At 41.9% G+C, this 25001-nt stretch overlaps 1 protein-coding gene across 2 annotated transcripts in view; it reads right to left on the reverse strand.

Moving 5' to 3' along the window:
- The window catches only part of adamts17 (ADAM metallopeptidase with thrombospondin type 1 motif, 17), a 692427-nt gene that overhangs the window by 124887 nt on the left and 542539 nt on the right, over positions 1-25001 (reverse strand). For both annotated transcript variants that reach the window (XM_060853375.1, XM_060853373.1), the window contains one exon: positions 7668-7825. In XM_060853375.1, the coding sequence (XP_060709358.1) occupies positions 7668-7825 (158 nt within the window). The remainder of the gene's footprint in view (positions 1-7667; positions 7826-25001) is intronic.

Below are 25001 nucleotides of genomic sequence, written 5' to 3' on the forward strand. Positions count from 1 at the left end.
TCGCTGCGTCAAAATCCTGGAATTCCTCCCCCACCAATGGCATTGTGGCATATGGGCTGCAGTGGCATAAGAAGGGCAGCTGATCATTGCCTACTCAAGGGCAGATAATGATAGGCATTTAATGATGAGCCAGCCTGCATGGTGTACATCCCATGAGTGAATAAGATAAAAACTAACTGATCATTCTATAAATTACATGAAAATTAGAACAACACTGCAAGGACTGCAACAGTTCAAGAAGCCAGCTAACCAGCACTTTGTCAAAGACAATCAGTGATGGGCAATAAATGTTGATTCATTCCCGAAGAAGGCCTTTTGCCTAAAACGTTGATTTTCCTGCTCCTCTGATGCTGCCTGACCTGCTGTGCTTTTCCAACATCACTCTGATCTAAACTCTGGTTTCCAGCATCTGCAGTCCTCACTTTTGCCTAATAAATGTTGGCCTAGCCAGTGATGCCCATAAATAATTTTTTTTAAAAAGGTGAAATTTACAGTAATATTTTACATTAGCAACTAAGAATCAAAACATTATATGTTGCTGGTGTAATGTGTCTGCCCAGGAGCACAGATCTTATTTTTGGGCATTTGCATTTGTACTTGTCCAGGACATAATCACTAACTGCTTTGTTGAGCAATGCCAATTGACTCGATGGATTCCCTTCAATTCACAAATTCCATTCCTCATGTTCACTTAGGGTCAAGGTAAAGAAGCTGGTCTGTCACGACATTCCCAGGGCAATAAATGACTGTGTGAGATTCACACTGGAAAATGCTGATCATTTATGGCACCTTGTATGTTACGAACGGTCTTGGGCTTTGATTCAAAAAAAGACTGGCATTGTGTTGTCAATATTATTGGCAAGTTTATGCTAGCTTCCTATGTTGGCATATGTGTATGACAGCTTTATTTGCTGAATCCAATGCAGCTGGATGCAAGATCTAAACTCACTAGAATTGGATTTTGTCCTAGCAATGACCTTTGAAACTGATGCTGGGTTGCCCCCAGACTTAGTGGCAGAACCATGTACACAATGGTAATTGTTTATTTAGGTAAACATTAATGCTTAGATTACGTCCTTCTGATTAGAAAAGCTCAGTTCAATATTTCGTAGAAACATTTTCCTTGAAAATTTGCAAAGTCAGGCACACACAACAACATTCCTGCCATGGTAAATTTGGAATTAACTGAAATTAATTCATAATAATAATATTCCATAATAACCAATAGCTTATTGAACAGCTCAAAATATTGCTTAGTCAACAATTTCCTGCAGCTAAATGGTAATCAAATCTTCAACTCACATTTCACACTCGGCATCAAAATCTGGCTTGCGCGTCAGTCTGGCTGTTGCAGTCCTTGTGATGTAGTTGTTGTTTTCATGTAATTTATATAATGGTCAGTTAGTTTTATCTTATTCACTCATGGAACGTGCATCATGCAGGCTGGGCCAGTATTTATTGCCCATCATTAACTGCCCTTGAGAAAATCCCTTGAGCTTCTGCAGTCCATATGCTACAATGCCATTGGTGGGAGAGGAATTCCAGGATTTTAGCTTCCCTACAGTGTGGAAACAGGCCCTTTGGCCCAACAAGTCCACACCCACCCTTTGAAGAGTAATCCAGACCCATTTCCCTCTGACTAATACTATGGGCAACTTAGTATGGCCAATCCACCTGACCTGCACATCTTTGGGCTGTGGGAGGAAATCAGAGCAAACCCACACAGACGAAGAGGGATACCAGTTCAACTGGGACAATACATCCATCTTGGGACAGGCTAAACAATGACATGCACAGGAATTCCTCGAGGCCTGGCATTCAAACCAGAACTTCATTAACAAACATATCGATTTGGACCCCATTTACCAACCTCTCAGAAACCAAACCGGAAATTATATCACCCACCACAACAGACCAAGACAAATAAATAGCAAGTGGGATAGAACTTCAACACTTCACCGGAGGCTCACTGATGATATTACCGAGCATGGTGAGAAAACGTCTGAGAACAGCTCAGCGATCAAATTTACATGCTTACCCTCAACTTTCTTAACATCTCATTCTCAGGTTGGGGCATCACAGGGAAAGCTGTATCAGCAATTCTTGTTTGCCCTTGAGACGATGGTGAGCACTGTCATGATCTGCTGCAGTTTGTGTTCAGTCAACTAAAACTCCCAGCAGTGAAAATAACACCATGATTTTCTATCTTAAAAATGATGTTCTTAAAATAAGTGATTGAAGGTCATCATCTGCTTGTCTTTTAGACCCAAAGGCTTAAATTTGGATATCACATTTGAAACTAAATGTCAGAGATTCATGGATAGAGTATGTTATCAGGTGCGGGGTGTTAAGGCATAATTATTCATCCTGCTTGGTCAAAGACTCAACCTTTGTAAAAATTCAATGAAAAGAACACAGTGACATTTTAGCTTGTTATCAGTAAATTTAAATGGAGCAAAATTGTCCTTCTCATTTCAAAACCAAATGATTTGCTCCAGGCTAGATTTTCCTGTCCATTCATAGTTAAGAGGTAGTAAATGCAATCCACAGTCTTATAGCAGTCTACACATCAAAACTCTAAATTGTTGAATAAAGTATGTTATAAAGCCTTGAAAATCACAGTACACAAACAGACTGGAAATGATAAACAGCTCTATCAAAATTTAGAAGCATCAAGTCTGCATATGGCAATGTTTGGAAAATGATTTGCAATAAAATTTTCAATTATTCAGTTTAGGCCAAATATTACCTCGTGCCAATTTGACATAAAAAGCAGTACAGCTGATACAGACACATGCTCAGGATTTGTGTGGAAATCTGGAACTCTCTTTCCCAACTGGCTGGGAGTCATCTGAAGGGTCTAAGACACAGAACACTAGAGTTTTTTGTTACGTGAGGGTATTAAACATTCTGCAGCAAAGACAGGCAAAGAGAGTTGAGGCAGAAATTTCACATAATCTAATGTAATGGGGACAGAAGCTTTGAGGGTGTCCTCTTACTGCAGTGTACTTAATGCACTTAAGAAATCATTAAAGTCCCATCACTCTAAGGTCACTTGTGACAATGCGTAAAATGGACTAGGCGTGTTGTGTTAGTCTACAGACCTGTTATTGAAAGTAAATCTCCTTTTGTGGTAGTAAAGGTGGAAGTGGCACAATGATGGTGTAACTGGGGCAGTAATTTAGAGGCCCAGGCTAAAGTCCAAAGGATAGGGTTCAAACCTTTAAATGGCAGCTGGTGAATTTTGAATTCAATGAAAAAACCTGGAATTATTAAGCAATGCTCAGCGGTGGTTATTATGAAACAAATTTTGATTGTCATTCAAACTCTAATAAACTAGTAAGGTGGGGCGGTGGGACCCAGGGAGATATTGAGGAAAGAGATCAATTGGGATGTTGGGAAAAGGAGCGAATCAAACAGTCAGGGCAGCCAGAAACAAAGCAGAGAACAAGGTAGGACTGATAAATTAAAAGCTGCATTTATTTCAATACAAGAGGCCTAACAGGGAAGGCAGATGAAACCAGGGCATAGTTAACAACATGGGACTGGGATATCATAGCAATTACAGAAACATGGCTCAGGGATGGGCAGAACTGGCAGCTTAATGTTCCAGGATACGAATTCCAGGGGGGGGGGAGATAGAGGGGGTAGTGGAGAGTGGCATTTTTGATAAGGGAGAGCATTACAACTGTACTGAGGGAGAATATTCCTGGAAATACATCCAGACAAGTTATTTGGGTGGAACTGAGATATAAGAAAGGGATGATCACCTTATTGGGATTGTATTATAAATCCCCTAATAGTCTGAGGGAAATTGAGAAACAAATTTGTAAGTAAATCTCAATAATTTATAAGAATAATGGGGTGGTTATGGTAGTAGATTTAACTTTCCAAACATAGACAAGGACTGCCATAGTGTTAGGGTGTAGACAGAGAGGAATTTGTTAAGTGTGTACAAGAGAGAGGTTTACAAACCCCTTACAGAGGTTTACAAAATCATGAGGGGCAGAGATAGGATAAATAGGCAAAGTCTTTTCCCTGGGGTCAGGGAGTCCAGAACAAGTGGGCATAGGTTTAGGGTGAGAGGGGAAAGACATAAAAGAGACTGTTTCACACTGAGGGTGGTACGTGAATGGAATGAACTGCCAAAGGGAGTGGTGGAGGCTAGTACAGTTGCAACATTTAAAAGGCATTTGGATGGGTATATGAATAGGAAGGGTTTGGAGGGATGTGGGCTGGGTGCTAGCAGGTGGGACGAGATTGGTTTGGGATATCTGGTCAGCATGGATGGCTTGGACTGAAGGTATTATTTCCATGTTGTGTATCTCTATGACTCTATGACTGTAGCTTTCAATAGTTGATTGGAGGCGGATGTTTACAGGTAAAGAGACAGCTTGAAAATGGGAAGCCTTCAAAAATGAGATAACCAGGGTCCGGAGACAGTATGTTCCTGTTAGGGTGAAAGGCAAGGCTGGTAGGTGTGGGGAATGCTGCATGACAAGAGAAATTGAGGTTTTGGTTGAGAAAAAGAAGGAAGCATATGTCAGGTATAGACAGCAGATATCCAGCGAATCCTTCGAAGAGTATAAAGGCAGTAGGAGTATACTTAAGAGGGAAATCAGGAGGGCAAAAAGGGGACAGGAGATAGCTTTGGCAAATAGGATTAAGGAGAATTCAAAGGGATTTTATAAAGATATTAAGGACAAAAGCTTGAATAGGGACCTGTCAAAGATCAGCAAGGCAGCCTATATGTGGAATCGCAGGGGATGGGGGAGATACTAAATGAATATTTTGCAACAGTGTTTACTGTGAAAAAGGACATGGGCAATATAGAATGTGGGGAAATAGATGGAGACATTTTGAAAAATGTTATCAGGTGTACTGCTTTTTACAAAAGAGGAGATGCTGGATGTCTTAAAATGTATACGCCTGACCAGGTGTAGCCTAGAACTCTGTGGGAAGCTCAGGATGTGATTGCTGGGCCCTTTGTTGAGATATTTGTATCATCGAAAGTCACAGGTGAGGTCCGGAGGACTGACAGTTGGTTAACATGGTACCAGTATTTAAGAAAGATGGCAAGGAAAAGCCAGGGAACCAGGGGACTGATGTGACTGACATTGTTGGAGGGAATCCTGAGGGACAGGATGTACACGTATTTGGCAAGGCATGGACTGATTCGGGATAGTCAATATGGATTTGTAGATGGGAAATCATGTCTCACAAACTTGATTGAGTGTTTTGAAGAAGTAATGAAGAGGATTGATGAGGGCAAAGTGATGGACGTGATCTATATAGACTTCAGGAAGGCGTTCAACAAGGTTTCTCATGGTAGACTGGTTAGCAAGTTTAGATCTCATTGAATACAGGGAGAATTAGCCATTTTGATACAGAACTGGCTCAAAGGTAGAAGACAGAGCGTCATGGTGGACTGTTGCCTTTCAGACTGAAGGCCCGTGGCCAATGGTGTACCACAAGGGTCGGTGCTGGGTCCACTGCTTTCCATCATTTATATAAAGGATATGGATATAAACATTGGGGGTCTGTTTAGTAGGGTTGAAGATGACACCAAAATTGGAGGTGTAGTGGACAGTGAAGAAGGTTACCTCAGAGTACAATGGGATCTTGATCAGATGGGCCAATGGACTGAGGAGTGGCAGATGGAGGTTAATTTAGATAAATGTGAGGCACTGCATTTTGGAAAGGCAAATCAGAGATGGACTAATACACTTAATGGTATGGTCCCAGGGAGTGTTGCTGAACAAAAAGACCTTGGAGTGCAGGTTCATAGTTCCTTGAAAATAGAGTCACAGGTCTATAGAATAGTGAAGAAGGTATTTGGTATGCTTTCCTTTATTGGTCAGAGCATTGAGTATAGGGGTTAGGAGGTCACGTTGCGGCTGTACAGGATATTGATTCTGTCACTTTTGGAATATTACATGCAATTATGATCTCCATCCTATTGGAAGGATGTTGTGAAACCTGAAAGGGGTCAGTAAAGATTTACAAAGATGTTGCCATGGTTGGAGGATTTGAGCTTTGGGACAGGCTGAATAGGCTGGGGCTGTTTTCCCTGAAACATCAGAGGCTGAGGGGTCACCTTATAGAGGTTAATAAAATCATGAGGGACATGGATAGGATAAATAGACAAGCTCTTTTTCCTGAGGTGGGGGAGTCCAGAACTAGAAGGCATAGGTTTAGGGTGAGAGGGGAAAAATTTAAAAGGAAGCTAAGGGGCAACTTTTTCATGCAGGAAATGATGCATGTATGGATTGAGCTGCCAGAGGAAGTGTTGGAGGCTGGTACAATTACAACATTTAAAAGGCATCTGAATGGGTATATGAATAGGAAGGGTTTGGAGGGAAACGGCCAAGTGCTGGAAAATGGGACAAGATTAGGTTACGATATCTGATCAGTATGGACAAGTTGGACCAAAAGATCTATTTCTGTGCTGTATACCTCTATGACTCTATATCCTTTTGTGAAGGAAATCTGGTCTGGTCTAAAGGTGACTGCCGACCCTCAGCAATGTGGTTGACTTAGAACGGTCCTATGATATAGTCTAGCAAACTCCTTAGCTAAGAACTGCTGTAGTAGGGCATCTCATGACACGAATAAAGAAAAAACAAGTTTCAGATAATGTTTTCATTGGTTCCAGGACTATCTAACCAGACCTGGAAGAGAAGTACAATATAGGTTAGCTTCCTCATGTGGAAAAAAGATTTGAAGTTTAAAAGAAGTGGAAAATCTGGGCAATGTGACTACATACATGATTCTCCCAGAAAGTCAGCACAAATGGCCTCCTAATGAGCTGCAACATTATTATATTCTTCTGTTTTAAGTCCCTTTGCTTTACTGAGTAGGCCATTGAAATGAAGCAGAACTCAGATTTTACTCTGCTTAAGTGCATATAACATGTAGATTAATGATGAACATACATTCTTCTGTAGATACAACAGCATAGTGGTGGGATTAGACTGGCAATTTAAAGCTTGATAGAAAGACACAGGGAGGAGATGCATTCGATCGCACCATCTGCAATTCCCCTTCAAGTTACACATCGTCCTAATTTGGGAATATGTCGCTGGGACAAAATCCTGGAATCCCTCCCTAATGGTACCTGAGCTGTTCCGACACTACATGAAGTGCAGTGGTTTAACCAAGAGTGATCATCACCACCCTCTCAGGGGCAATAAATATTGGCTTAACCAGTGGCACTCATATCCTGTGAAGAGAGCCCAATGCATGGAAAATTCAGAAACGGAATTCAATTGACCTGGAAATTTGTGGGCTGGCCAAGGAAAAACAGACCATAAAAAGTACTGGACTATAAACCACACTTTGAAATGATCAAAGAACATTAGCTTACCAGATTTGTCCACATCCTGTAATGAGGAATTTAGTAGATTGAAAATTGATACAAAGATTTATGTCCTGGCAAAAACACACTGTTGTTGTCTCTCTCTCTCTGTCAAACCTCATTACTGTCTGACCACCAATTCTCCAAGGACTAAGGGGCTAACCACCTTTAAAGTAACAACTCTTCTGCTTGTAATCAGAAATGAATACTAACATGCAACAGAAAGTAATTTCTATGTCACACAGTTACCAAAACAAAAATGAAATACTCATTAGGAGCTCATCATTCCAAAGACAGATTAGAGATATACCATTAAATGAAGTGGTGTTTTAGTTGGTCCCTTAGCAGACATCTTTTCCCACAGTCCCCGTCGCACATAACGGACTGTCGTTCCTGCCATTGGAAACTCGCCAGGAAGTTCAATCTTCCAATCACTGTTGATGGATTGTTTTGTGGAATCTTTTAGAGCTGGTGAAACACAAATATCAAACAAATTTAGCTATGAAACATTTGTGATTAAATATATTTTCTTCACTCTGACAGAAACTGGCAAATAACCTCATGGAAACCTTTAAACAGCGGACTTTGAATGTGGATCGTCCGCAGGAATTTACAATAGATTTCAAGATGGCTGAAGTATGGGTGGATATGGATTATTGGCAGAGCCAGTATTTTCCATTTTTTTGCACAGCTACAATCCAAATGAATAAAGTGGGAGTGGAAGTGAGGCTTGATCTTTCTTAACGCCACCATCTGGTTGTCCTAAGTGAAAGCCAATTGGCCTCTGCTCCAGACAGAGTCAAACAACAACTTCAAAACTTTTCCGAAGAGACTAACATCCAATCCAGTTACAATTGTCCATTGAATGACTTTAATAATAGATAGGAGCACTACATTTGGGGTAGCAGACTTGGTATGTTATTAGCAATTAATTTTACAAGGAAGCATGATGAAATGCTTTATGAATTAGATGGAACAATGCCAACAGGAGCGAGAGAGCTGAAAATGTGTTGCTGGAAAAGCGCAGCAGATCAGGCAGCATCCAAGGAGCAGGAGAATCGACGTTTCGGGCATAAGCCCTTCATCAGGAGCAAGAGAGACCAAGGGAAGGCTGGGAGTACACAAATCTTTGCAAGTTGCAGGAAAAACAAGATTCTGGAATTTATGAGCAAATGAGAAAGGTAGGCTGAATCTCTGCAAAACACTCATCAAGTCAAAATGCTGTAATTTCCTCCCTAATGGCATTGCAGGTCTATCTACAGCACATGGGCTGCAACAGTTCAAGAAGTCAGCTCACCACCATCTTCTCAAGGGCAACTAGGGTCAAGCAATGAATGCTGGCCCAGCCAGTGGCACACATCCCATGAATGAATTTTTTTTAAAAACACTGGTTAGACCGCAGCTGTAGTGTTCTGTGACTTAAGGTAGTCTGAATGCAGAGTGTGACTTTCCATTTGATTGATCTTAATCAGATAGACAGCTGCTGAAAGGTGATAGAAAGTGAAAGTGTCCTTTGCCAGAAGGAGGGGAAGCATTCATCAGTACCTTATTCTACACAGCACCTGATTTCTTTTCTCATTGAAGTCAAGGCAGTATGACGCATGCTGCCAACTCACTCAATCCTGGCAGTGTTTTTGGAATAGAGTCACAGCAAGTAAAATATTCCTTTCAATTTATTTACACTGGTTGGGGCATGTCCTTGGAATGGAAGCTCTCTGCTGCCCCTATCATTTCAGCTAGTTACTATAAAACAATTATATTAGCTATCTTACTAACGACTATGTGCGGAAGTTTGAAAAAAATGACATTTATATATAGCACTTTTCAAATCAGCAGGCTGTGTCAAAGTGACTTACATTCAAATCACTAAATAGCTTTGAAGTAGTCACTCTGATCATGTTGATAGATGAATCAGTCAGTTTATACAGAGCAAGCTCCCACAAGCAGGAAACAAAGCAGATGACCAGCAAGTCTGATTTTAGATGATACATTAGCAACATACCATGGATACTGGAAATCTTAAATAAAACAAATACAGCAAGTCCAGTAACATCCATGAAGAGAAACAGTTAACACTTCTGATCAATGACCCTTGATGAATTTCCAATGCTTTGTATTATGTTTGATTTTGAAGCTGTACATTGAAGGATGAACATCTTTAAACAGTGTCATGCGTAAAATTAAATTAAGGTAGATACAGCAGATCAACTTAGATTGTTCATGGAATGAGTTTGGAACCCAGGCATTCAAAATCATTGGCTGGGTTTTCTGATCTTTGACTGTAATCAAAAATCAGGATCAGTTTCTGGGCCCTGATCCGGTTCCTGTCAGTGTATTTCATGGCAAAGGATTTCTCGCCAATCAGGTTTAAGGAGTTTTTTGGCCTTTCTACCCATAACTTTCCCATGCATGCGTTCACATCCGACAATTTTAAAGGAAGTAGCTACAGAGATAGAGGATACACTTGTTTGTAATCGTCCAAGAATCCTTATATTCCGGAAGGGTCCCAGATGTTTGGAAAATATCAATCTATAAGCCTGATTATACTAAATTCCTTTTTTGCCCCTTTATTACATAGCATTTTTGGAATGCTATTTGTGCTTTCTACCATGAAGATTGATGCAAACTATTGATTTCAAATCCTGTGCCACTTTTATAGAACATTTCAGCGCAGTACAGGCCCTTCAGCCCTCGATGTTGCACCAACCTGTGAAACCAATCTGAAGCCCATCTAACCTACACTATTCCATTTTCATCCGTATGCCTATCCAGTGACCATTTAACTGCCCATAAAGCTAGTGAGTCTACTACTGTTGCAGGCAGTGCGTTCCACGCCCCTACTACTCTCTGAGTAAAGGAACAACCTCTGACATCTGTCCTATATCTATCACCCCTATGTCCCCTTGTGCTAGCCATCACTGTCCTCGGAAAAAGGCTGTCACTGTCAACTTGCTCTAACCCTCTGATTATCTTATATGTATCAATTAAGTCCCCTCTCAACCCTTTTCTCTCTAACGAAAACAGCATCAAGTCCCTCAACCTTTCCTTGTAAGACCTTCCCTCCATACTCGGCGACATCCTAGTAAACCTCCTCTTAAACCTTTCCAAAGCTTCCACATCCTTCCTATATATTGCGGTGACCAGAACTGCACGCAATACTCCAAGTGCAGCCACACCAGAGCTTGACCTCATGGTTCCAAAACCCAAACTCTCTACTGACAAAAGCAAACACACCCTAAGCCTGCTTAACAGTTCTACCAACCTGGGTGGCAACTTTGAGGGATTTACGTACATGGACACCGAGATCTCTCAGCTCATCTACATGATCAAGAATCTTACGAATAGCCCAGTACTCTGTATTCCTGTTGCTACTTCCAAAGTGAATCACCTCATACTTTTCCAAATTAAACTCCATTTGCCACCTCTCAGCCTAGCTCTGCCGCTTATCTATGTCCTTCTGTAACCTACAGCATCCTTCGGCACTATCCACAACTATACTGACCTTAGTGCCATCTGCAAATTTACTAACCCATCATTCTATGCCCTCATCCAGGTCATTTATGAAAATGACAAACAGCAGAGGACCCAAAACAGATCTTTGCGGTACACCACTAGTAACTGAACTCCAGGATAAACATTTCCCATCAACCACCACCTTCTGTCCTCTTTCAGCGAGCCATTTTCTGATCCAAACCGCTAAATCCCCCTCAATCCCATGCCTCCTTATTTGTGCAATAGCCTACCATAGAAAACTATCAAATGCCTTACTGAAATCCACATACACCACATCAACAGTTTTGTCCTCATCCACCTGTTTGGTCACCGTTTCAAAGAACTCAATAAGGTTTGTGAGGCATGACCTACCCTTCACAAAACTGTACTGACTATCCCTAATCAAATTATTCCTCTCTAGATGATTATAAATCCTATCTCTTAGAACCTTTTCCAATACTTTACCCACAGCCGTAGTAAGCCTCACTGGTCTATAATTACCAGGGTGGTCTCCACTCCCCTCCTTGAACAAGGGGACAACATTTGCTATTCTCCAGTCTTCTGACACTATTCTTGTAGACAATGACAACATAAAGATCAAAGCCAAAGGGCTCTGCAATCTCCTCTTTGGCTTCCCAGAGAATCCTTCGATAAATCTCATCTGGCCCAGGGGGCTTACCTATTTTCACACTTCCCAGAATTTCTAATACCTCTTCCTTGTGAACCTCAATCCCATCTAGTCTAGTAGCCTGTATCTCAGTTTTCTCCTCAACCACATTGTCTTTTTCTAATGTGAATACTGACATTTAGCACTTCCCCATCTCCTCCATGCACAACTTCCCACTACTGTCCTTGGTTAGCCCTAATTTTACTCTCATCATTCTTTTATCCCTTATGGACTTATAGAAAGCTTCAAGGTTTTCCTTGATCCTATCCGCCAACATGTCCCCTCATGTCCCCTTCTCTCTCATCTTAGCTCTCTCTTTAGGTCTTTCCTGGCCACCTTGTAATTCACAATTGCCCTAACTGAGCCTTCACATCTCATCCTAACATAAGCCTTCTTATTCCTCTTGACAAGAGATTCAACTTCTTGAGTAAACCATAGCTCCTGCAATTGAAATTTCCTCCCTGCCTGACAGGTACATACTTATCAAGGACACGCTGTAGTTGTTCCTTGAATAAGCTCCACATTTCCATTGTGCCCATCCCCAGCAGTTTCCTTCCCCATCCTATGCATCCTAAATATTGTCTAATCGCATCATAATTACCTTTTCCCCTGCTGTAGCTCTTGCCCTGCTTATACTTATCCCTTTCCATCACTAAAGTAAACATAACTGAATTGTGGTCACTATCACCAAAGTGCTCACCTACCTCCAAATCTAATACCTGGCTGGGTTCATTACTCAGTACCAAATCCAATATGGCCTTGCCCCTTGTTGGCCTGTCTACATATTGTGTCAGGAATATGGGCGGCACGGTGGCACAGTGGTTAGCACTGCTGCCTCACAGCGCCTGAGACCCGGGTTCAATTCCCGACTCAGGCGACTGACTGTGTGGAGTTTGCACGTTCTCCCCGTGTCTGCGTGGGTTTCCTCTGGGTGCTCCGGTTTCCTCCCACAGTCCAAAGATGTGCGGGTTAGGTGAATTGGCCATGCTAAATTGCCCGTAGTGTTAAGTAAGGGGTAAATGTAGGGGTATGGGTGGGTTGCGCTTCGGCGGGTCGGTGTGGACTTGTTGGGCCGAAGGGCCTGTTTCCACACTGTAAGTCTAATCTAATCTAATCTAATCTAAACCTTCCTGCATACAATGGACAAAATCTGACCCATCTAGAGTACTTGAACTATGGTATTCCCAATCAATATTTGGGAAATTGACGTCCCCCATAACAACTGCCTGTTACTCTCGCTCCTATCGAGAATCATTTTCGCTATCCTTTCCTCTAAATCTCTGGAACTATTCGGAGGCCTATAGAAAACACAACAGGGTGACCTCTCCTTTCCTGTTTCTAATCTCAGCCCATACTACCTTAGTTGACGAGTTCTCAAATGCCCTTTCTGGAACCATAATACTGTCCTTGACTAACAATGCAACATCACTACCTCTCTTACCATCTTCTCTGTTCTCAATGAAACATGTAAATCCCAAAACCTACAACAACCATTCCTATCCCTGCTCTACCCATGTCTCTGAAATGGCCACAACATTGAAATCCCTTTTTTTGGGCTTTATATTATTATTTCCCCAGTCTCATTCTCTAAGATGCCTATGTTCACTTGAGCAAAGCTTTTCCTTTTCATCTATTTAATGAAACTCAGTATCTTTTTTATTACTTCCTACTCTACATTCAAAATGTACAAGGAAACTGCCTGCTATTTTGCTCTCTATCTGAGGGCTATCATTAAAGGATCTGTGATTCACAAGCTATTATTATCACAGTGAAGTGCTGGTCAGTTTAAAGAATATATCAATAAACTCTTGGATCTTGATTTAATTTCATCGAGCATGATACCAGAGGTATGTCCACACCAGATACTGGGTGAGTTGGCATAGTCAGTGCTAAATGCAAAGGATGATGGGACGGAACATAGGACTTTGGGAAAAGCACAACAAGGAACCATGGGGGCTGGGTGGGAAGGATGAGATGGCATAGCTGGGACATGAGGTATGCATGGATGGATAAGGGAGTGTGTCAAGTGAAGGATGTGTATTGCTTTTTATTGAGCTGTTGTGACAAAGTTCCAGAGTGCCGAGGTGTATGTCCATAAATGTTGAGTATTTGACTGTATTTTTTAATGTGGTTTCTATTGATCACTACATTTTCATCAATTGAATACTCTCAACTCTTTGAATGTTGGATAATTTTTTGGGGTTCTAAATGCCCCTTCCCCAATCACCAATTATAAGTTATCTTGCATAAATATATCTTTCTTGTCATTTGGGAATATATTTGTATTCTTGACCACTCTTTTGGCCAACATACATTTCAAATCTTCTCTATTTACAGCTCTCTTTTTTCTCTAAAATGCTCTCCATTTTGTCTTCAAATATAGCTCGCCCTCAAATATTTTGTCTTTATCAGCTTATTCATTTTTTTTTCAATCTGTTCCTGACATTTGTACTATTGCACTTTATGATTTGTTATATCATTTCCCAGATTTTCTATTAAGCAATTTGTCAACTATTCTTGCAGGTGTACATCAATTCTGCTACAGGGCCATTTTTCTTCTCCCACTCTAATCTGTTCTTAACCCTGTTAAAAATCTCCTTCACCTTTCAGCTCTCACTTCTGTTATAGGTATTGCCATCCACAGCCCAACCCAGAAGTTTAATCTATAAAACAAAGAACTGCAGATGTTACAAATCCAAAACTATAAATTGTTGAAAAAAACTCAATGGGGTTCTGGCATCATCTGTGCAGAGAAAGTAGAGTTAACATTTTGGGTCCAGTAACCCTTCAGAATTGATCGTAGCTAGGGAAAGGTGGGATATATGCTAAAGACAGAGGGTGGGGGAGTTTAAAGGAGTCAGCTATTATTTCCCTTTAAAAATGTTTATTCAAATTTGCCATTATTCCTTCTTTCAATTGTCTAACTGCTTCCAGATCAACCTCCACAACACTTTTACCAATCTAGTCATCGGGAACTGCTTATCTTCAACCCAGTGATGATCCTATGCTGATAATTCTTTCTCTCTTTTCCTGTATCAAATGTGTCATTGAAGCAAAGACCATGAAAAGAAAAATTACTTCATATGGAATCTTCCAAATGTTGCTGAGTTTAAATAGTGAGCCTTGCTTTTAATCTTCCAAAGACTTTCAGCAATCTAATTAGCTGTAAAAACAGACAGCAGATGGTTACCAGCTGATAATCAGGATGAGACTGGGAACTCAGTTTGAGGTGATTTCTGTCAGTATCCAAAACGACCAAAGGACAAACTGATTGGACGCACTTGGATGGGAGTAATTCTTGCTGTCAATTGGAATGATCAAGTATGGGAAAATGATTTTGGGGGCAATGGGGTTGGGTAGCTGACTGATTTTGCTGCCCTATGATTAATGTACCAGCAGCAATCAGGTAGAATAAGTTTTTAATCCTGTAAGATTTTCACTGAGTCAGTTAGCTCAGCAATTCTCCACTGAAGATTATTCTTTCACTGTGAGATTCACAGGTTTTACTGATGCAATTACAGATACCATTGACATTTTGAATCTCTTTAATGCTAAGGCCTCAGACTAACCCTTATACTGGATCTATAGTCCTATAAATAATATTAAAAACATAAATATTCCATTCCCTCTGTAATGAAGGCATTTAGTAAAGGAACACTCACCTTAATGCCTTCCACTACTCATTGCACCTGTGTGGTTTCTATCCCTCTGTTCACCTCCTATTCATGTGTCTATCGATATAAGCCTCAAATATTGCTAACATGTTTGCTGCCACTGTCAGTGTGTTCCATGCTCCCACCATCCTTTGAGTGAACAATGTTCCCCACACTTCTCCCCTAAACGTTCCCCCTCTTACCTTGAATTCGTTCCCTCTTGCAGTTGACATTCTACCTTGGGCAAAAAGCCTCTCATTATTCAGCCTATTTTTGCTCTTATAACTTTGTAGACTTCTATCAGGTCACCCCTCAGCCTGTCTTTCTCATGAAAACATTAAAAATTCGTTCAATCTATCTACATAACTAAAACTGTCCAGTCCATGCAGCATCCTGATTCGGTGTATTCCTTTTCCAAAGCATCCTCGTTCTTCTGGTAGTGTGGCTGATTCCCTGTCTCGCGAATAATGGGATCTAAGTTCCAGAACTAGAGGGCATAGGTTTAGGGTGAGAGGGGAAAGATATAAAATAGACTTAAGGGACAACTTTTTCACTCAGAGGGTAGTATGTGTATGGAATGAGCTGCCAGAGGAAGTGGTGGAGGCTAGTAATATTGCAACATTTAAAAGACATCTGGATGGGTTTATGAATAGGAAGGGTTTGGAGGGAGATAGGCTAGGTGCTGGCAGGTGGGACTAGATTGGGTTGGGATGTCTAGTCGGCATGGACAGATTGGATCGAAGGGTCTGTTTCTGTGCTGTACATCTCTATGACTCTAAAATGAACTGACAAAGTATGCAGATTGAGGGAGCTCAGGCATCCTTAGGCAGATGGTCTCAGGTTAACCTTTCACGCACTAATATTTGTGTTATCATGTGTTCCATATCATTATTATATTCTTGCTCCCTTCCTATCAACACATTACCCTTGGAAGCATACCTGAGGCCTTGACTACAATAAACAATGTCCTACTGACTTCAAAAGCTCAGTTGAACCTGAAAATTACAGGCCAGTTAGCACTACTCTCGGTAAACTTTCGGCCTGTAGTTGCAGAGACTGACAAAATATGCTGCCCCTTCCAATGTGTGCGCGTGCTCAGAAATTACATGTTCTTGTAAGAGAGCAAAGTCTTCATGTTTCCTTGTGCAATGGTCATGACACACAAATCTGATGGAACCGAGCTAACCAATGACGAAAGTCAAAAATCTTGGTGAGCAGTGAGTAGCCTTTGCACTTAGACCAATATTTAATAATTTTCTAAAACTGTAGAATGATACAGCCACAATAACACATGCATTACGCTTGTGCTGATTCTTTCAACGAGCTATCCTAGTTCCTTGCTCTTTTGCCAGAGACATGCAATTTTTTCCTCTTTGAATAATTTATCTAGTTCTTTTTGGAAATTATTACTGAATTGGTTTCCATTACCTTTTCAGGCAGTATATTCAGGATTAAAAAAAAATTGTTGTTTCTTTCCCTCATGTCACCTTTTAGTTCTTTAGCCGACTAACCAAAATCTATATCTTCTGGAAATTGTTTCTCTTTATTCTATAAAAAAACAGTTTATGACTGCAAACAAATTTCCACAAGCTTCTCTGCTTAAAGGAGACCAAATCCAGCCTCTCCACTTAAATGAAGTCCCTCAATTCTGCTCTCATTCTAGCAAATGTCAGTGGTTAGCACTGTTACCTCACAGTGCCAGGGACCCGGGTTCAATTCCAGAATCGGGCAATGGTCTGTGTGGACTTTGCACATTCTCCCTGTTTCTGCGTGGGTTTCCTCCGGGTGCTCTGGTTTCCTCCCACAGTCCAAAATATGTGCAGGCCAGGTGAATTGTCCATGCTATGTTGCCTATGCTGTTAGGTGCATTACTCAGGGGTAAATGTAGGGAAATAAATCTGGGTGGATTACTCTTCAGAAGGTTGGTGTGGACTTGTTCGGCCGAAGGGCTTGATTCCACACTGTAGAGATTCTAATCTAATCTAATCAAACCACCTCTGCAAAGCTCTCTCAGGCCTCAGCCTTAATCCACAGGCATAATGTCCAGATTGGCCACAATTCTCTAGCTAGACCCTAACAATGTTTTGTGCTCTTTACCTCTGTTTATAAAACAAAGGATCCTTTCTGCCTATTCAACATACATCACAACGTGGCCTGCCACTATCGAAAACTTGCGCGCGCGCGCGCACACACACACACACACACACACACACACACACACACTTCAGTCTCTCTGTACCAACAACCCATTAAAAAGTGTGTTTACTTGTATTATATTCCATTTGTTGTGTCTGTCTATCCTTTCAATTGATATGTCCTTTCAAAGACTATTACTACACTCCTGTTTGCTACATTTCTGAAAAAAAGGACAAGAATGAGCCTGGAATCACTTCAATATGGGGGAAGACTGATTTTACTAAGATCAGATATGATTTGGCCACAGTGGACTGAGAGCAGATACTTCCAGGTAAATTATCTAGAACAGTGGGATGCATTTGATAAGGAAATATAGAGAGTACAGGGCCAACATGTTGTAATAAAGGGTGGGACCATCAAATGCTCTGAACTCTGGATATCAAGGGATACACAGCATTGGATTGAGAGAAAAAGGGAGACTTATGACAAATATCAAGGACTCAAACCAGCAAAAAGCTTAGAGGAGTACAAGGGAAAAGGAGAATTTAAAAAGGATATGAGCTAAAAGGGGGTATGAAAGGATACTAGCAGTTAAAATAAAGAAAAATCCTAAATTGCTTTGCAGGTTATATTCAGTGCAAAAAGATAATGAGGGAAAGAGTAGGGCTCAGACAGACCACAGTGGTAATTTGTGCATGAAGCCTGAGTATGTAGGTAGGATTCTAAATGAATACTTCAATCAGTGTTCACTTGTGAGAGGAACAATGTGGGTGTAGAAATTAGGAAGAAGGTCTATAATACAATTAAAGAAATTAGCATAGACAGAGAAGAGGTTTTGACTAGATTTGCAGGCTTAAAAACAGAGAAATCTCTAGGATGAAATATATCCCAGGTTGTTGAGTGAGACAAGGTAGAAAATAGCAGGGACGCGTGCAAACATTTTCAATTCCACTCTGGCCACAGGAAAGGTACGGGGGTGCTGAGGGACAGCCAATGTGTATTGCTTTTCAAGAAGGGAGCAAGGGTTAAATCAAGAAATGACTGGTTAGTCAGTCTAACCTCAGTGGTGGGAAAACTATTGGAAGCAATTCTGAGGGACTGAAGAATTTGCATTTGGAGAAACAGAGATTAATCAAGAACGGTCAGCATGGTTTTCTTAAAGGGAGGCCATGTCTGACTAATTTAATTTAATTTTTAAAAGATGTGACCAGGTGTGGGGATGAGGGCACTGCTTTTGATGTAGTCTATTTGGACCTCAGCAAGACTTTTGATAAGAACAAGCATGCAAGTCTGATAACAAAGGCAAGACCCCATGTGATTGAAGGAAATTTGGCAAATTGGATCCACAATTGGCAAAGTGACAGGAAGCAGTAGCTTCTATAGTTTTACATAAACAATTTAAACTTGAATGTAGGAGGGTTGATTAGTACGTTTTCAGATGGTACAAAAAATGGAGTGGTAAATTGTGAGGATAGCCTGAGATTATAGAAGGATGTGGATGGGCTGATCAATACCAAATGGAATTTAATCCAGGTAAATCTAAGGTGATGCTCTTGGGCAGGAAAGAAAGGTAAGGGAATATATGATGATCAGTCAGATCCTTAGAAACACCGAGGGTCAGAGGGGCCTTGGTGTGCACATCCACCAGTCCCTTAAGACATCAGCACAGTGGATGAAGTAGTTAAAACGCGTATGGAAAACTTCCCTTTATTAATCAAGGTACTGAGTTTAAGAGCAGGAAGATGACATTGGAGCTGTATAAAACATTAGTTAGATCACATCTAGAGTATTATGTGCACTTTATAAGCCATATTATAAGAGGAATGCAGTAGCACTGAGGATGCAGAGGAGGTTTAACAGAATGTTGCCTGGGCTGGAGGGTTTCAGTCATGAAGAAATATTGGACAGGGTGGGATTGTTTTGCTTCCAGCAGAGAAGATTGACAAGGGACATGATTGAGAGGTATAAAATTATGAGGGGCATAGATAGGAAGAAGGTTTACCCCTTGAAAGAGGGGTGTCATAGATTTAATTTGTTGTATTGGAAGCAGAAGTAGGCCATTTGTCCCGCTGAGCCTACTCTGCCATTAAGATCATGGCTGACTTATCTCAGCTCCACCTCCCTGCATTATCCCCATAACCCTTAATTCCCCTACCATGTAAAAACCCATCCAACCCTACCTTGAATATATTTAATGAAGCTGCCTCTACTGCTTCCTGGGGCAGAGAATTCCATGGATTTATTACTCTCTGGGAAAAACAGTTTTTCCTCATGTTTTCCTAAATCTACTCCCCCTAATCTTGAGGCCATATCCCTTGGTCCTAGTCTCACCCACCAGTGGAAACAACTTGCCTGCCTCTCTTATCTATTCCTTTCATAATTTTATACATTTCGAAGAGATCCCTCTCGATTGTCTAAATTTTAGTACAGTTCCAATGGGCTCAACCTCTTCTCACAGGGTAACCCCTTCATCTCCGGAATCAACCTGGTGAACCGCCTCTGCCCCACCTCCAAAGCCAGTATATCCTTCCTCAAGTAAGGAGACCAGAATTGGGCAGAATACTCTGGGCACGGCCTCGACAACACCTTATGCAACTGCAGCAGAACCTCCCTGCTCATTAATCCAATCCCTCTAGCAATGAAAGCCAATATTCTGTTTGCCTTCCTGATTACTTGTTGCACCTGCAAATCAACTTTCGACGATTCATGTATAAACGCTCCTAAGTCCCTCCGTACAGCAGCTGCAGTCTTTCACCATTTAAATAATACTCTGACCTACTATTTTTACTTCCAAAGCAGACAATCTCACATTTACCAACATTGTACTCCATCTGTCAGACCTTTGCCCACTGACTTAACCCATCTAAATCTCTCTGCAGATCCTCCACATCCTCTGCACAGTTTGCCTTTCCACTCAAGTTAGTGTCATCAGCAAACTTAGATACGTTACACTCTGTCTCCTCTTCCAAATCATTTATATAGATCATGAACAGCTGTGGGCCCAACACCGATCCCCGTGGCACCCCACTCACCACTGATCTCCAACCAGAGAAACACTCATTTATCCCATCTCTGTTTTCTATTGGTTAACCAGTCCTCTATCCATGCTAGCACATTCCCTGCAACTCCATGCATTCTTATCTTATGGGAGAGTCTTTTGTGTGGCACCTTCTCGAATGCCTTCTGGAAATCCAAGTATACAGCATCCAACTTTTCCCTTCCATCTACTGAGCTTGCTACATTCTCAAAGAACCCAAGTTTGGCAAACATGATCTTCTCTTCCTGAATCCATGCAGGTGGGAAGAGGTAGGAGGAGCTGAGATGATGGATACATCAGCCATGATCTTAACAAATGACAGAGCATGTTCAAAGGGCCAAATTGCCTACTCCAGCTTCCAGTGACCTTCTCTTCCTGAATCAATGCTGCGTCTACATGATGGAACCCTTTCAATCCAGAATCTCACTCATTTTTCTTTAATGACAGCCTCTAGCATTATCCCGGCTACAGGTATTTAGTTAACTGGCCTATAGTTACCTGGCTTTTGCCTACACCTTTTTAAACAGCGGTGTGGCGTTCGCTGTCTTCCAGTTTGCTGGGACCTACACGGAGTCCAGTGAATTTTGGCAAATTACCACCATTGTATCTACTATAACTTCACCATTTCTTTCAGATCCTGGGATACATTCCATCAGGACCAGGGGACCTATCTACCTTTAGCCCCTTCAGTTTGCTCAACACTACCTCTTTAGTGATAACAATTGAATTGAGGTCCTCACCTCCCATCATATCCTTAACATCATTCTTTGGCATGTTAGACACATTTTCCACTGTGAAGACTGACATAAAATAGTTATTCAAGTCCTTGGCTGTTTCAACATCACCCAATATTAATTCCCCTTTCTCATCTTGCAAGGGATCTATATCCACTTTAACCACCGTTTTCCATTTATATATTTATAAAAAATTTTCCTACCTGTTTTTATATTCTATGCTAGTTTGCATTGATAATCTACCGTTCCTATCTTTATTGCTTAGAACATAGAACATAGAACAATACAGCACAGAACAGGCCCTTCGGCCCACGATGTTGTGCCGAACATCTATCCTAGATTAAGCACCCATCCTTGTACCTATCCAATTGCCGCTTAAAGGTCGCCAATGATTCTGACTCTACCACTCCCACGGGCAGCGCATTCCATGCCCCCCCACCACTCTCTGGGTAAAGAACCTACCCCTGACATCTCCCCTATACCTTCCACCCTTCACCTTAAATTTATGTCCCCTTGTAACACTCTGTTGTACCCGGAGAAAAAGTTTCTGACTGTCTACTCTATCTATTCCTCTGATCATCTTATAAACCTCTATCAAGTCACCCCTCATCCTTCGCCGTTCCAATGAGAAAAGGCCGAGAACTCTCAACCTATCCTCGTACGACCTATTCTCCATTCCAGGCAACATCCTGGTAAATCTTCTCTGCACCCTCTCCAAAGCTTCCACATCTTTCCTAAAGTGAGGCGACCAGAACTGCACACAGTACTCCAAATGTGGCCTAACCAAAGTCCTGTACAGCTGCAACATCACTTCACGACTCTTGAATTCAATCCCTCTGCTAATGAACGCTAATACACCATAGGCCTTCTTACAAGCTCTATCCACCTGAGTGACAACTTTCAAAGATCTATGTACATAGACCCCAAGATCCCTCTGTTCCTCCACCTGACTAAGAACCCTACCGTTAACCCTGTATTCCGCATTCTTATATGTTCTTCCAAAATGGACAACCTCACACTTGGCAGGGTTGAACTCCATCTGCCACTCCTCAGCCCAGCTCTGCATCATATCTAAGTCCCTTTGCAGCCGACAACAGCCCTCCTCACTGTCCACAACTCCACCAATCTTCGTATCATCTGCAAATTTACTGACCCACCCTTCGACTCCCTCATCCAAGTCATTAATAAAAATTACAAACAGCAGAGGACCCAGAACTGATCCCTGCGGAACTCCACTTGTAACTGGGCTCCAGGCTGAATATTTACCATCTACCACCACTCTCTGACCTCGACCGGTTAGCCAGTTTTCTATCCAATTGGCCAAGTTTCCCTCTATCCCATGCCTCCTGACTTTCCGCATAAGCCTACCATGGGGAACCTTATCAAATGCCTTACTAAAATCCATGTACACTACATCCACTGCTCTACCCTCATCCGCATGCTTGGTCACCTCCTCAAAGAATTCAATAAGACTTGTAAGGCAAGACCTACCCTTCACAAATCCGTGCTGGCTGTCCCTAATCAAGCAGTGTCTTTCCAGATACTCATAAATCCTATCCCTCAGTACCCTTTCCATTACTTTGCCTACCACAGAAGTAAGACTAACTGGCCTGTAATTCCCGGGGTTATCCCTATTCCCTTTTTTGAACAGGGGCACAACATTCGCTACTCTCCAGTCCCCTGGTACCACCCCCGTTGACAGTGAAGACGAAAAGATCATTGCCAACGGTACTGCAATTTCCTCTCTTGCTTCCCACATAATCCTAGGATATATCCTGTCAGGCCCAGGGGACTTGTCTATCCTCAAGTTGTTCAAAATGTCCAACACATCTTCCTTCCTAACAAGTATCACTTCTAGCTTACCAGTCCGTTTCACACTCTCCTCTTCAACAATACGGTCCCTCTCGTTCGTAAATACTGAAGAAAAGTACTCATTCAAGACCTCTCCTATCTCTTCCGACTCAATACACAATCTCCCACTACTGTCCTTGATTGGACCTACCCTCGTTCTCGTCATTCTCATGTTTCTCACATACGCATAAAATGCCTTGGGGTTATCCTTGATCCTATCCGCCAAGGATTTTTCATGCCCTCTCTTAGCTCTCCTAATCCCTTTCTTCAGGTCCCTTCTGGCTATCCTGTATCCCTCCACTGCCCTGTCTGAACCCTGTTTCCTCAACCTTATGTAAGCCTCCTTCTTCCTCTTTACTAGACATTCAACCTCTCTCGTCAACCAAGGCTCCCTCACACGACCATTTCTTTCCTGCCTGATAGGTACATACATATCAAGGACACATCGTATCTGCTCCTTGAAAAAGTTCCACATTTCCACCACATCCTTCCCTGACAGCCTATGCTCCCAACTTATGCTCCTCAAATCCTGTCTTACAGCATCGTAATTTCCCTTCCCCCAATTGTAAAATCTACCCTGTTGTGCGCACCTATCTCTCTCCATAACCAAGGTGAAAGTCACAGAATTGTGGTCACCATCACCAAAATGTTCACCCACGAACAAGCCCATCACTTGTCCCGGTTCTTTACTGAGTGCCAAATCCAATATGGCCTCCCCTCTGGTTGGACAATCTACATACTGAGTTAGAAAAGCTTAAAATCTGATTGAAGATTTGTAGCTCGGGTATCCGTTGTTGTGGTTCTGCTCGCCGAGCTGGAAGTTTTTGCTGCAAACATTTCGTTCCCTGGCTAGGGAACATCATCAGTGCGGTGGGAGCCTCGTGTGAAGCGCTGCTTTGATGTTTCTTCCGGTATTTATATTGGTTTGTTCTTGCCACTTCCGAGTGTCAGTTTCAGCTGCAGTGATTTGTATCTGGGGTCCAGGTCGATGTGTCTGTTGATGGATGTTCTTGCCGTTTCCGGGTGTCAGTTTCAGCTGTAGTGGTTTGTATATGGTGTCCAGGTCAATGTGTCTATTGATGGAGTTTGGGGATGAATGCCATGCTTCTAGGAATTCTCTGGCTGTTCTCTGTCTGGCTTGTCCTATGATAGTGGTGTTTTCCCAGTCAAATTCATGTTGCTGGTTGTCTGAGTGTATGGCTACTAGAGATAGCTGGTCGTGTCGTTTTGTGGCTAGCTGATGTTCGTGGATGCGGATTGTTAGCTGTCTTCCTGTTTGTCCTATATAGTGTTTTGTGCAGTCCTTGCATGGTATTTTGTAAACTACGTTAGTTTGGCTCATGCTGGGTATTGGGTCCTTTGTTCTAGTGAGTTGTTGTCTGAGCGTGGATGTTGGCTTGTGTGCTGTTATGAGTCCTAAGGGTCGCAGTAGTCTGGCTGTCAGTTCTGAGACACTCCTGACGTATGGTAGAGTGGCTAGTCCTTTTGGTTGTGGCATGTCCTCGTTCCGTGGTCTATCTCGTAGGCATCTGGTGATAAAGTTGCGTGGGTATCCGTTTTTGGCGAATACCTTGTATAGATGTTCCTCTTCCTCTTTTCGCAGTTCTGGTGTACTGCAGTGTGTTGTGGCCCTTTTGAATAGTGTCCTGATGCAGGTTCGTTTGTGTGTGTTGGGGTGGTTACTTTCATAGTTTAAGACTTGGTCTGTGTGTGTTGGTTTCCTGTGTATCCTTGTGGTGAATTCTCCGTTGGGTGTTCTCTCTACTAACACGTCTAGGAATGGGAGTTGGCTATCCTTTTCTTCTTCTCGTGTGAATCGGATTCCTGTGAGTGTGGCGTTGATGATTCGGTGTGTTTTTTCTATATCTGTGTTTTTGATGATTACAAAGGTGTCATCAACATATCTGATCCAGAGTTTGGGTTGGATTTGTGGTATGGCTGTATGTTCTAATCTTTGCATAACTGCCTCTGCTATGAGTCCCGAGATTGGTGATCCCATGGGTGTTCCGTTGATTTGTTCGTGTATCTGATTGTTGAATGTAAAGTGTGTGGTGAGGCACAGGTCCAGTAGTTT

Source organism: Hemiscyllium ocellatum, chromosome 39, assembly GCF_020745735.1.
Source record: "Hemiscyllium ocellatum isolate sHemOce1 chromosome 39, sHemOce1.pat.X.cur, whole genome shotgun sequence".
Lineage (NCBI taxonomy): Eukaryota > Metazoa > Chordata > Chondrichthyes > Orectolobiformes > Hemiscylliidae > Hemiscyllium > Hemiscyllium ocellatum.